Here is a 13,594-nt window from a genome sequence, read left to right as displayed (position 1 = left end):
AGGCTTATGTATTTAGGTGCAATGGTGCAGTGCTACTTTCTGGTCACTCAGTGCAAATAGGTCTCACAAATGTGTTCCAGATGCTGATTTATCCTATAAGGGCATGTGTTGCTGTTATACTTGCTGGTGACGTTAGGCTATCAATTAAGAAATTAGTTTGTTTAATGTTCTTTGTCTGATATCACAGAAAACTGATGATGTGGTTTCTAATAGAATAAAAGCATATTCTTAACACAGTTTCTGTTATTAAAGAAAAAGATAAATCAGTCTTTTAACAGTTTCAAAATTCAAGATTTACTTAAACTACATAAATGATACAATATCAAACCATTTAAATTAAAGTTGTCAAGATATCAGTTATGGGGAAAAGATTTTCTGAGAATCACTTATGCAGTGATAATTGTATTATTTGTAGAATGTTATATAGCATATTTTTCAGGAAACTAGGAAGCACTTTTCTTCTTTGTCATAAATTTATAGTACTGAAACCTGCAAAAGTAACATTTTTAAATTAAAACATTCTCTTATACTTTTTAAAACACATTTTAAAATATAGATAAAAATGGATATAGATGTAATGTGATGCTAAGTTTGAGACCCCTCTGGAGTTTCCTTTTAAAGTGTATCAGAAAATTAATATTTTGATATTAACTTACTGAATTCTACTATTAATAGCAATAACTGTATAAACTTCAAAGTAAAATGTCATAAATCATTAAAATCTCAAACTTCCTATTTAACATAGAAAAATTATTTACAAAAAATATTGTTTCTTTACTTTTTTTTTTAACTCTGCATCACATGTCTTTTTTATTTGTTTTAACATTTTGAATTATATAAGCTTTGTGTTAAATGCAATAGTTTTCCAAATTAGTAATATATTTAACACAGCAGTCCAAAGATAGTCTTCAGAAACTTGCATCCCACTAAAAGAATCTGTCCAAATGATTTAATTTCTATTCCAGGTAACATTTACCTGGTACTGTATTATGTACAGTGGCTCATGAGGATAGTATATGCTTGTGAAGTCAGGGTTTCTCTGATCACCCGGTCACTCTGCTTCCTCACTCCTTTAGATTCTCTGCATAGCACTCATGCTAGGTTTTTATTATTTTTTTACTGGTCTATTTTTTGCCTCCACCTTTCTAAGGTAAAGTCCTTGAGAGCAGGGACTTATCTATCACCTTTTTCCCAGGGCCTTTGATTCCTGGCACACAAGACAAGCTCAATAAATAACTTGTTGAATGTAACTGGATAGCTAGCATTGGTGGCATAAAATCATCACCTTGTTCTCTTATTAAAATAAGGAAATCACCATACTAAAACGATAAATTATTTTTATTTATAAATGTGTTATATCCTTAGCACCTGACCTGAACACGAATCCATAAGTTTTTAAAGCTCTTTTAAGCTATTTAAAACAGGAAATACAGTTTTCAGTGAGTAATTTGAAATTTACCACTCATTAATACATTGAGGATATTATTTGTGGAAGGTCAATGACTATTGGAATATGGAGATATAATATTTAGTTCTTACCTCTGAGAACACAGTGGTCTGGTTTGGGACTAGGCAATAATACATAACTGTTAATGAACAGAAGGGAGATGTGAAATTGTTAAATTGTGTACATTCTGATTGACTTCTGTCAGAGGGCAAAGATAGATAACCCTTTTAGTTGTTACAGTTAGAGGCTGTGCAGTAGCTATAATTTAAGATGAATCTTTAAGGACAAGGGTTTAAACGGATGAAGAGGAAACATGAGTGAGGCCTTTCAAGTGGAGAGGATAGTAAATTAGGCAAGAAAAGTCAGGTGCTTTTTATTTGTTTTGTTTTGGTTTTTCAGTGCTGGGGATTAAACCCAGGGCCTCATGCATGCTAGGGCAAGTACCCATAAATGCTCCAACACTGAGCAACATCCCTAGCTCCTAAAGTTTTTTTTTTTTTTTTTTTTTTGTCCTGTGTATAGTAAATGCTCTGTAAATGCTCATTGAATTCCATTTATTTTGGAGATCTTTGAATTCTCCACTAAAGCACTTAGTGGTGTTTCTAGGGTCCTCTACAGAGCAACAAAGCAAATTTTACCACTTGAAACCAATATCCTTACAAACTCTTTTAGTACTATGTGATGCCATTCCTATAATTCTTGAGATCCATTTTAGAAAAATTGTGTCCTGAGTTTCAGGATAATTTGGAATGGAAAAAAAAACTGGTATAGCCTTTATCCTGAGGGTTTCTGGAAGACTTCTGGGAAGAGAATCAAGAAAACAGTATTTTTGTGTGAAATTTACCTAGGAAAAGAAAGAAAATTTTTTGATAATATCAGAATGTTCAGCTTTTGGAATATTAACATTGTGAAGTAAAAAGGATCCAAATTAGATGGCCTGTATCAGGAATAGAAATGGAATCAAATTCTACATCCCAGAAAAAAAGGATGAGATTTGGGAACTTAAATAGAAATTGTGAAAAAGCCAGAGAAGATTCATGCTGTAAAAATGAGTCAGGTCTCCATGACTTCCTTTCCAACTGTCAATGAGTTGTTTTGCAAAAAATTATTTCTCCTCCCAGTTTTAATGTTTACAGCCTTACTTGCCAGTTTTCATGCTTGCTGTCTAAAATGACACACATGTTCTACCACATGATTTCAAAATAATGGATTAAATCTTCCAAATTTGTCATGGTAGGAATGATTTTTAAAGCTATTTAGAGAAAATATTTTTTATTTTACTTAGTAGATGCTTTATTTAAAGATTAGAACAGTAGAGCAAGAAATAGCCTCAGAGAAACAGTGCATTAAATCAGTTAAGTAAGAATGTATAGAATAAATGGGAATATCACCTCTCTCTTGCAGGTAACCCTGGCCTGCACAGTCCCATGCTGGATCTTGATAATGATGTGCGACCTTCTGTATTGGGCCACCTCAGTCAGACAGCATCACTAAAGAGAGGCAGCAGTTTTCAGTCTGGTCGAGATGACAGTAGGTGTCAACACCCCTCCCCCTCCCCAACACACACACACTTACTTGGTCTTTTAAATCTGTACTCATATGATTTCAAACTTTCTTCCTTTTCTTGGAAAATTCCATGATTTAGTGATGTAAATGGTATGAAATATTATCAATTCTTACCTCTTGTGCTTATTAAGTAATTGTGCAGTAATTAAATTTAATTGATAGGGTCTTTTTTTCCCTTTTCCTTGTGGTTTACTCAGTGCTTTATTATAGAGTCAATTTCAACTTTTCTGACCCCCCCCCTTTTGGTGTTACTATGGATTGAACCCAGGGCCTTGTGCTTGCTCAACAGATATTATACCGCTGAGCCACATCCCAGCCCAACATTAGTTAATGTTCAACCTAAAAATGTCAGGTACTGTATTTCTCATCTGTTCAAGTTCTATTCTTCTTTGTTTGTTCTAAATTGAACCTAGGGCTAAGCATATGCTCTATTACTGAGTTATACCCCCAGCTAGTCTTTTTAAAATCTTCCCTTCCTTTGTTATTTTCATGTTTTCCTTTAAGTATTTGAAGATAGTTATACCTTTAAGATATTATAATATGAATATTATGCCATAGATATTATATTATATATTATAAATATGATATAAAGATATCTTTTAATAGCTATTAATTTCATCATCTGTATCATTTCTGGATCTGTTACTGTCAAATAATTTTTCTTCTTCTAGCTATGATTCCCATTCCCTTGCTTTCGGGTATTTCTAATGATTTTTGTGGTTGTTAGTGTTTGTCACACACTTTATGTTCAGTGGTGAGTGTCTGGGTTTTATTGTCTTCTTTATTTTTTTTTTTTTCAATATTTATTTTCTAGTTTTTCGTCGGACACAACATCTTCGTTTTATGTGGTGCTGAGGATCGAACCCGGGTCGCACACATGCCAGGCGAGCGCGCTACCGCTTGAGCCACATCCCCAGCCCCTTTATTGTCTTCTTGTAAATAATGCTAGCCAGGCAGTTAAAATCAATTCATTTCTATCATGGCCTACGTGATATCTGAAAATTGTTGAGTTTATAATTTCCTAATTGGTCTTTACCTAGCTTTGTGAAGTGTTTGAACTCCAAATATGTATGACCTAGTCCTCAGCAAAAAAACTTAAGAGAATCCCCATACAGATCTGAAGCTTTATTTATTTATTTGTTTAAATACCTAGCCCTTTTCTGTCCTGAACTCTCCCTGCAATTTCTAGTTACTCCAGCCTCCTTAAACTTTGTTCTACAACTCAGAAAGGCCACTGAGCTTTATTTTAATTCCTCCTCCTTTGCCTCTTTATTCCAGAAACTGGCTGAAAGCAGGAACCCTGAGTGATGATGGGCTTACTACATGTATTCCCACCCCAGGGATCACAGACCTGTGCTGCCTGCTATCAGTATCTGAAAACAGTTATTTCATAGGGGCTTGCCATTCTCAATGCTGGTCTAGTTATTTATGGCTGAGGTTAAGTCTAATTCTTATTACTCTAGCATGGCTAGAAGTGGAAGTCAAAGAAATCAAGTTTAATTTTCTTAAAGTTATATTTTGAAGTTGTAACATTATGAAGTTTTGCTTATAATAAAACATGGATATGAATAAATTTGAATAGGTTCTTTCTCAACTTTGTGATCAAATCAACCTACATATTTTGTGATTTCTTTTGGGAAAAAATATGAATGTTTCTGCCATATGTCCTTAGTTCCTTTCTTCATTCTTAGGCAATTACTCTTGATGTTATTCTGTCAGTCATATATCATGTGACCCTTAACTAATCATGTGACGTTTAACTAAGACTTGTTGGAAAAGAAAATCCAATTATTATTCAGTTATAATGATAAGAATTTGGATGAAGTAGACTTAGAAGGAATGGGGGAGAAAGGAGTCTATTACATATACATACACGTAAGAAGAATTTACACATAATGTAAAAGTAAGAATTATTCTCTGTCACTGGGCAGGAGGTGCAGGAACTGTGCTATTTTCTGAGAACCTTGGTGACTGAGTGCCAGTATGTTTAGTGATGGCAGAACTCCCATTCCCTGTGACTGTCCAACAACATTATTTCTCCACTATGTGAAGTCTGGCAAAATAGTTTCTCTGGTTAATGTGCCATAGAAAGATTCAGTCAAAGGAATCTTTTGGAATTGATTTGTTATGTTTTTATTTATGATTGTTTAAGTACTTTTTCTATCTTAAAATCATTTCAATTTATAATGCTCATTTAGGGATTTAACAAGAAAGTGGGTGAGTTTACTTTGCTTATTTTATGGTTTTTAAAAAGAAATTTTTCTTTTAAAGCAACAAAAAAGCAGATGATGTGGCGTATACACCTGTAATCCCAGTGGCTTAGGAGGCTGAGGCAGGATGATTGTGATTTCAAAGCCAGTCTCAGCAAAAGTGAGGTGCTAAGCAACTAACTGAGACCTTGTCTCTAAATAAAATACAAAATAAGGCTGGTGATGTGACTCAGTGGTTGAGTACCCCTGAGTTTAATCCCTGGTACCCAAAGAAAGAAAGAAAGGGAGAAAAAAGACAATATTCCTTATTTTTTGCCTTGGTTTGGGGCGTAATCTTCATGAAGAACTGCTTTTTTACACCTATAGAGTATAGATACCTACATTATTATCTATATGCACAGGGTACATTTATAGGCAGTGAGCTAGGACAAACTACATAAAGAGCTGGTACAGGTTCAATGGGTTCTGCTTTGGACACTTTTACTTTAATTTCCCATCAAATAAGCCTTGCAAAGAATATGTGAGATAAAGGTACAGATGAGTTTCTCACAGTGAGGGGTTGGATAGTGGTGGTGGTGGGTACAAAATAATAATAGATTTGGCTGCATGGAGGAACTAGATATTTGGAAACATTGTTCTTGGGAAAGATACAATGTTTATTTGTTACCATGTATTGAAAATTTTTCACTGCTTCAACTTTTAGATTTTTCTCCTCCTGTTTTTTACCTTGTTATTAGAACACACCTGCCCCTGGCATGCTGCCTGCTTTTGGAAAATAATCTATCATTTACTTTTTAGGAAAAAGAATCTGTAACAGCTCTATCAACAAATGAAAGCTACTTCTTAACTTCTTAGCCTTGCCTCACATTGCTATTGTGATGTACTGAATTGACTGTTCTGTTAGATTGTGAAGCTCTGTGAAAGCAGAGCTTGTTCAGCATTAGTGGTGAACAATTCACACAGATCTTGAGTATAGCCACATGATAAGCACACTGTGAATCATCAATAAATATTGGTCGAGTAAAAGTTTACAATGTGCCCTTAACTAAAGAATCATGCCTTTCATACATGTGAAAAATGAGTTTAGAACGTGCCTGTACAACATAGGCAGAGGATTGATATGCATAAGAAAAAAAAAAGAGGCTCTAAAAGCAGCAAAAAGGAAGTTTCAGTGGCTTGGAAGCATATGAATCGGTACTCAACCTCATTCATAACAATAGTAATAAAAGTCAGTATACTATTGTAGTGAAATACCAGTTTGGCAAAAACCCCAAGCTTTTGTTTTAGGTTTTGTTTTAGCTTTTGTGTTTGGTTTGTTTGTTGGTGAGGTTATAATGAAGCTTATACTTTCATGTGTTGTTTGATAAAGTGTACATAACTTCTTTAGAATGCAATTCAATAATATTTCTCAAAATTACAACTGCATGTACTCTTTGACCCAGTAGTTCTTATAATGGAGTTTATTCTGTACAGGCACATGTGCTAAATGATATAGGCATACTGTTATTGGCTAAAGCATTAGTTTTAACTGCAAAAGACTGAAAACAATCTTTTCTATTAGAAGATAATTTCCTATTAGACTACCTCCAATATTAAATACTGTGTCCTCTGTATCTATGGGAAGAAAGAAGAGGAACATATTAATTGTGAAGGTGGAAGATAAGAATCATTGTTAGATGAAAAAAGCCAAGCATCAAATGAGTGTATTTAGTATACTTTCATTTTTGTAAAAAAAACAAAACTTAAAGTGACAGTTGGGAGGAAGAGAGTACATATTTATGTTTGTACATACAAAAAGCTTTTAGCAAAGAATCACAAGATACTTGTTACAGTGGTTTCTTACAGCTGGACCAAGGGCTGGGCAAATGGGGGTGGGGGCCAGGCAGTGTCTTCCACTGTTTTATTTCCTAGCCATATATTAACAAGTTAGAAAGTTATTAGACATTTTAAAACAAATACAATTTACACCTCCTTCCCTGTAATACCAAGAAGAATAGCACTTTTTTTTTTTTTTTTTTTTTTTTTTGGCCTAGGGGTATTTTGAAAAACAGTGGTTGGTCATGGAGTTAATGGAAATCCTTGTTGGAAGCTGACTTGTCTTTGATGTTGCTAAATAACAGATCATAATTCCCTCCACCCTCCAGCATTTCTGATAATCACTGAAGTGGGACTGGTGAAGGGCTTTGTGGGATCTTGCAGCAGCTCCCAAGTGAGCAGCTAGGGTAGAAGCAGTGAAGACAGGAAGGAATCCTGAGCCAAGTAGCCAAACAGTCAACCCTGGGATAAACAAAGAGGGAGCCTGAAAATAGCTACAGGTGCCTAAATTTCTACATATGTTTTTGTTCCCAAGAATGTATTCCTCCTCAAAGAAATCTAAGGCTTTATTTCTTAGTTACTGCTATAAATAATGTAGAACCAAAGAGGTTTCAATATTTTTTTTCTGAATTTCTATCTTATGGGAGGAGTTATTCATTCAGTGATTGCACTTGAATATGCTCCTTTATGACAACTGGATTCTTGACTGAATTTTCACCATCTAGGGTATATAATGACATTTCTCAAAGGTTGTAATTAGCTTTTAGTTTCATTAGATGGCAGAGCAAGCCCTTATGTTGGCTTTTCTTTGCTGGTTGAAGGCATGACTTTTTGAAGAAAACTACACTATCCTGAGGATAAGGTTGAAAAGCCAAAGTACCCTTCTCTCCTGGTCCTCCCAGCTGATGGTGTACTGGCCTGACCTGTCATCCTGGTCCCTGCCTGGCCTGGCCTGGGATGCTTTAGAGGGTGCTCCTCAATACCAGACTGAAACAAGAAAAGTAGGGACCTTGGTGACTGTTGTGCTCTAGAGTATGATATGAATTAAGAAATATTGCTGTGGGGCTGGGGTGGAGTGCTTGCCTGACATGTGTGGGGCACTGGGTTCGATCCTTAGTACCACATAAAAATAAAATGGGGGTATTGTGTCCACCTACAACTAAAAAACTACATATTAAAAAAAAAAAAAAAGAAATATTGCTGCATCACTAAACTGACGTTCCATAGCCAAAGTGGGCCAACACAAGTTTCTACCCATATTTAGGTTATTTCTTCTTTGTATTTCATTTTTAGGTGTGGGTATGAGTAGAAAATCATATCTTCAAATACATTATTTTACTGATTCACAAGAGTATTCATAGTATTTTATTCTTCTTTCCCTTAGCATGGAGATATAAAACTCCCTACAGAGTGGCATTTGTTGAAAAATTAACCAAGCTTGTTTTAAGTCAGCTGCCTAACTTCTGGAAACTCTGGATTTCCTATGTTAATGGAAGCCTTTTCAGTGAGGTATGTAAAGGAAATAAACTATAGGTGGAGCTAAGTTATTGTGAATTTCTGTTCTTAAATATTTATTTTAGATTTTGAAACCTTAGAAGCTTGAACCCTGTAATTGTCATTTTATATCTTAAGATTTACTTAAAAGTGTTATTAAACACTGATACTTGGTGGCCACATGACCTTGATCAAATTACTTGATTGTTCCAGGACTCAGTTTCTTCATCTATAAAAAGCAAATGGTAAGGGTATTCATCTCAACAAGTGGTTATAAGGATTAAATGAGGAAAACAACTAAATTAAGAAAAACATGAAGTATTTTCAAGGATTCAGACTCAAGTATAATGTCAGGACAAATTGTGAATGAAATTACTTTGGTAAACTGTGAACAAATAATAAAGCACAAATAAAATGTTTGCAGCTTGTACACAGGTCTGAAATAATTCACATAACTAGAATTTCTTAATGGGAATGAATTTAAAAATCATGTCAAATAGCCCCATTTTTTCAACCTACTTGAGTTCTTATGAGCCTTTACATTTTAATGAGCCATGCATTTACTTAATATCTTAATTGCAATGTGCATATGTCTCTGACTTATGATAGTTCAACTTTACAGTGGTGTGAAAGTGATAACAATAGAAACATCACTTTGAATTTTATGTTTCTTAAGCTAGGGACATATGGTGTAATCATCACTTGTGATGGTAGGTGGCAGCAGTGAGCAGGAAAATAGCCCATACACTATAGTTTATTGTGTTACAAGTTATAATATCTATAGATTATATATGTTAAATGCATTTTTAACTTAGGATATTTCTAATTTATGATGGGTTTATCAGTACATAATGCCATTGTGAATTGAAAAGCATCTATAGTTGGCAGAGTGGAAAGTATGAACATAAAAGTAACGACTTTGACTTTTGTATGTCACACTTGGAAATCAGACTTATCACTTTATGACCTCACATCAGATACTTCACAAAAGGCCTCCATTTCTTGGAATATACACTGTAAACATCCTTTGCCTCTAGTTGCTACCTGGTCCCACCTGTAAGATTAAGAAGATGGTTCTGTTTCTTGATTACAACATATGTCCCTAGCTTAGGAAACACACAGAATTCAAAGTGATATTTATCACTTTCACACCATTGTAAAGTTGAACCATCATAAGTCAGAGACATCTGTATATTACTATTAAGATATTAAGTAAATGTGTGACTCATTAAAATGTAAAGGCTCATAAGAACTCAAGTAGATTGAAACAATGGGGCTATATGACATGATTTTTAAATTTATTCCCATTAGGAAATTCTAGTTATATGGATTATTTCAGACCTGGGGGAACTCTGTATAGCTCTAGGAGGGCTAGAAGAGGTGTGGGGGTATTCATGAAGGTCTATTTCCTGCTTTTTTGAACTTGACAACATGGAAAGTAGACATGAACAAAGGATAAACCTTTTTTTTTTCCAAAAATAAAATGACAACACCCCCCCCCCCAAAGATGGCACATTTTTGATGTTTTAGATCCTTCCTCCTCAGTGAGAAGTAGTTAGGTATCTGAATGCTCTAGTGTTCTGTTGAATCTCCTTTGACCATGAGCATAAATTCACTCAGATGTTAAAGAAATAGAATTGTCCTCTGGAGGGTTTTTTTTCCCCTTTATATTAAAATTCCTTGTCCATGATCTCTTTTCTGCCTATGGATTCCTAGATCTTTATTTATATGATTGGCTGGTTATCCAACCTATAAAATTTACTTCTTGTATGAAAACCAGAAAAATGGTAGTACATGAAAACCCAAGTTTTTAGTGCTGAAAAACAAATCACATAACAAGTACAATTTTTATTTCTTTAACATCAAAAGTGTATTAATTACTCTAGAGGTACAATTTTAAATATTAAGGCAATAATTGACAACTTTTTTGCTTTACTTTGTATCACCTGGTTATGCAAAACCTCTGTTGAAGAGTGAACTTTAAAAGAGGGAATCCTATACAATAAAGTGGGGCTTGACTGCTCTTCATAAATATAATGTTGTTTATTGCTAGCTTCGGAAGAGAATACTTTAACTTTAGTTTTGCAGGTCGGCTGAGAAAAGTTTTTCGAATGCTCTGCTTTCATGCGTTTCACACTTTGATTTGTCTTTCCATGGATCTCAGCTAAATGAATGTGGGCAGCTTGCTGTGCTGGAAACAGGCTTTGGGTCCTTTACCCTATTCCACAGTGGAGAAGAGATGCACCGCTGGCACCACAGCTTCCTCTTTACAATCTGCTCCATCTCTAAACCAATTCACTTATGTGGACAGGAAAGGTTGTTCAAAGATTTTCTCACAACACTAGTGTTACAAACAGAAATAGGCATGACCTTTACTTCTCTATGACTACTTCCATAGGGCTGCTTTGAAAATTCTTTGAGTTAAAGTAAGTAAAGTGCTTATAACAGTCTCTGGCAGATAAATAAGAGTTTGTTCTTATTATTTGGAATAAAATTTATGCCAGGGCTGGGAATGTGACTCAGTGGTAGAGTACTTGCATAACATGTGTGTGGTCCCTGGATTGACTCCCAGTACCAACAACAACAACAAAAAAAAAAAAAAAAAAAAAAAAAAAAAGAGAGAGAAAGAAAATTAGAGTGCTAAACTATTAGAGTAGAATTGAATGATGTAAAGGTAGATTAACTCACCTCAAGAATCAGTCCCTTAGGAAATGGATTGTAAACTATATTATTTGTTTCTAGCCAAATATGTTTTTTTCCTCTCATTTGGATCAGTTCCTAAAGGTGAACCACCCAATACAGTCAGTAGCTTGCTTTATTTTGACTCTTTTTAGAGTCATAAAGTTTCTAATAGCTTTTGATCTGGGATATTTTAGTGAAAGGGGATATATTTTCCTTCCTTGTAGGTTCTACCTACTTATGGTAAAAATATGAAATATAATTAAGTATAATTTGCTGTACAGATTGAAGCATGTTTTAAAACTCTTTACCATCTATTGAGAAGCTCAAAAGGTAACAAAGGAAAATAGCTAGGAGTGGAAGAGTTGAAAAGTGTGTCCATCCTGTCAGTCTATGAGTGAAATCTAGAAACTTAATACTGAGAAGAATTTTGAGGTTTTTTTTTATTAAAGAATTTATTTTTTTAGTTGTAGATGGACACAATACCTTTGTTTATTTATTTTTTATGTGGTGCTGAGGATCGAACCCAGTGCCTCATGCATGCTAGGCAAGTGCTCTACCACTGAACAACAACCCTAGTCCCTGAATTTTGAGGTTTTTGATAGTTGATATTTAACCCATTTGGTCCCATTGTTTCAGATGTAGAACACCTATAAAAACTTAAATTAAGCAACAAGTATATCACTTATGGTAACTTTGAAATGATTATTATGTTCTCAGAATTGACAACTTGAGTCTTAATGCGTTAATTTCATACCAGAGAGCTTTATAATATTTGAATACAATTTACTTAAAATTTCATATTTTGTTATAGAACTATCTTGTTTTATTATTAAGAGTCCATCCGTTAAAGATTTAGATGAAGTTTCCAACAGTTTAAATAAATAGTCAGTTCTTCAAAACCTGTTAGCCCATGTGAAGTAACATAATGTGAATCAAAACAGTGAAATCTAGCCGTTGGTCTTACCACAAAGTAGTTTTGGTCTGTGTGTGCAGGAAAGAGTTAAGGTTTTTAGTTAACGAAATGGTTAATAATAGATTAAGATCTCTCCTTTAGATAGTTTTAAATGTAGTGTATTTTTGAATGAAATTTTTTAAAGTATCCAAATATATGTTAATAATTGGGAATTCTATCTTAAAAAGTTGTATAACTCATGCAATTAAAATGTACTGTAGATTCCAAAGCTAGATTTTTTTTTTTTTAAGTAGGGTAAACCTAAGGAAATTCCTTGTGTTGGGAATGTTCAACTCCTTATCAGATTAAAACAATATGTAACTGTTGTTTCATTAGCAATTGCATGCATTAGACCTAACTCCTCTTTCCCTTTTACTTTGCATATATTTGGAGACAAGTCCCTGAATTTTACAAAATTATTGTCCAGTAGATGTCATCATACATTTATAAGCACCTGTTTTGTGATCAAAATTATCACAAAACATAGCCTTAATTTGAGATATTTGTTGAATGGGAGAAAGATGGGGCACCAAACCCGCGGCCTGATATGTGTTTGGCAAATGCCCTACTATGGAACCATGTTCCCAGCCCTTGATGTGATACTTCTTAACTACACATTTTCAACTCATTTTCTTTCATTTAAGAGTATTTACAGAACAACTGACTTTGAAATAATCTTTCCATTGAACATCCCCCTTATGTACAAAGTTCAGGTACTGTGGAAGATATAATTAGAAAAGACTGCCTCTGACAGTTTTATGCTGATATGTCTCTTCTTTTTTCTATAGCATACCAGAGTAGGAATGTGTGAATCAGGGTTCTCCAGAGAAACAGATCAAATAGGATATGTGTAGGTATTCATAACACCCCCTTCTCTCTCTCTCTCCCTCCCCTCCCCCTCCTTCATACACACACAAGGAGAATTGGCTCACAATTGTGGAAACTGACAAGTCAGGTGTAAAGGGTGAAGCAGTAAGCTGGAGAGGAGACCCAGGAGAACTGGGTCCAGTGTGAAAGTCATTAAGCTTGAGATCCAAAAAAAGCAAATGTTTCAGTTTAAGTATCAAAGAAAAAAAAAAAAAAGATGAATACCCCAAGTTGAATAGAAAGCAGGAAGAGTTCCCTCAGAAACAGGGAAACAGCCTTTTGTTATATTCAGACCTTCAACTGATCAGATAAGGCCCACCATATAGGGGAGGGCCTCTTGCTTTACTCAGTCTCCTGATTTAAGTGTTAACTTCATCCGGGAACACAGATTCATATTTGAACAAATGCTTGGGCACCCTGTGGCCTATTCAAGTTGACAAATAAAAAATTAATGATTGTTCAAGTTTCTTAAATCTTCAGCAGTTCAGAATTCTGTTTCATTGTGTACTTCCTGACAGTGCAGTAGGAGTTGGGATCCTCAGGAGCTTCTGATTTCAACGT

The 13,594-nt window shown here is 34.6% G+C and overlaps 1 protein-coding gene across 2 annotated transcripts in view; it reads left to right on the top strand.

The window, feature by feature from the left end:
• Exoc2 (exocyst complex component 2) overlaps positions 1 to 13,594 on the top strand; it is a 197,043-nt gene that overhangs the window by 98,201 nt on the left and 85,248 nt on the right. For both annotated transcript variants that reach the window (XM_026398921.2, XM_077801565.1), the window contains exons 12-13: positions 2,852 to 2,977; positions 8,423 to 8,547. In XM_026398921.2, coding sequence (XP_026254706.1) covers positions 2,852 to 2,977; positions 8,423 to 8,547 — 251 coding nt within the window. The remainder of the gene's footprint in view (positions 1 to 2,851; positions 2,978 to 8,422; positions 8,548 to 13,594) is intronic.

The sequence above is a fragment of the Urocitellus parryii genome, chromosome 8 (assembly GCF_045843805.1).
Source record: "Urocitellus parryii isolate mUroPar1 chromosome 8, mUroPar1.hap1, whole genome shotgun sequence".
Lineage (NCBI taxonomy): Eukaryota > Metazoa > Chordata > Mammalia > Rodentia > Sciuridae > Urocitellus > Urocitellus parryii.
Note: the sequence above shows the minus strand (reverse complement) of the source record. Positions and strands in the feature narration are given on the sequence as shown.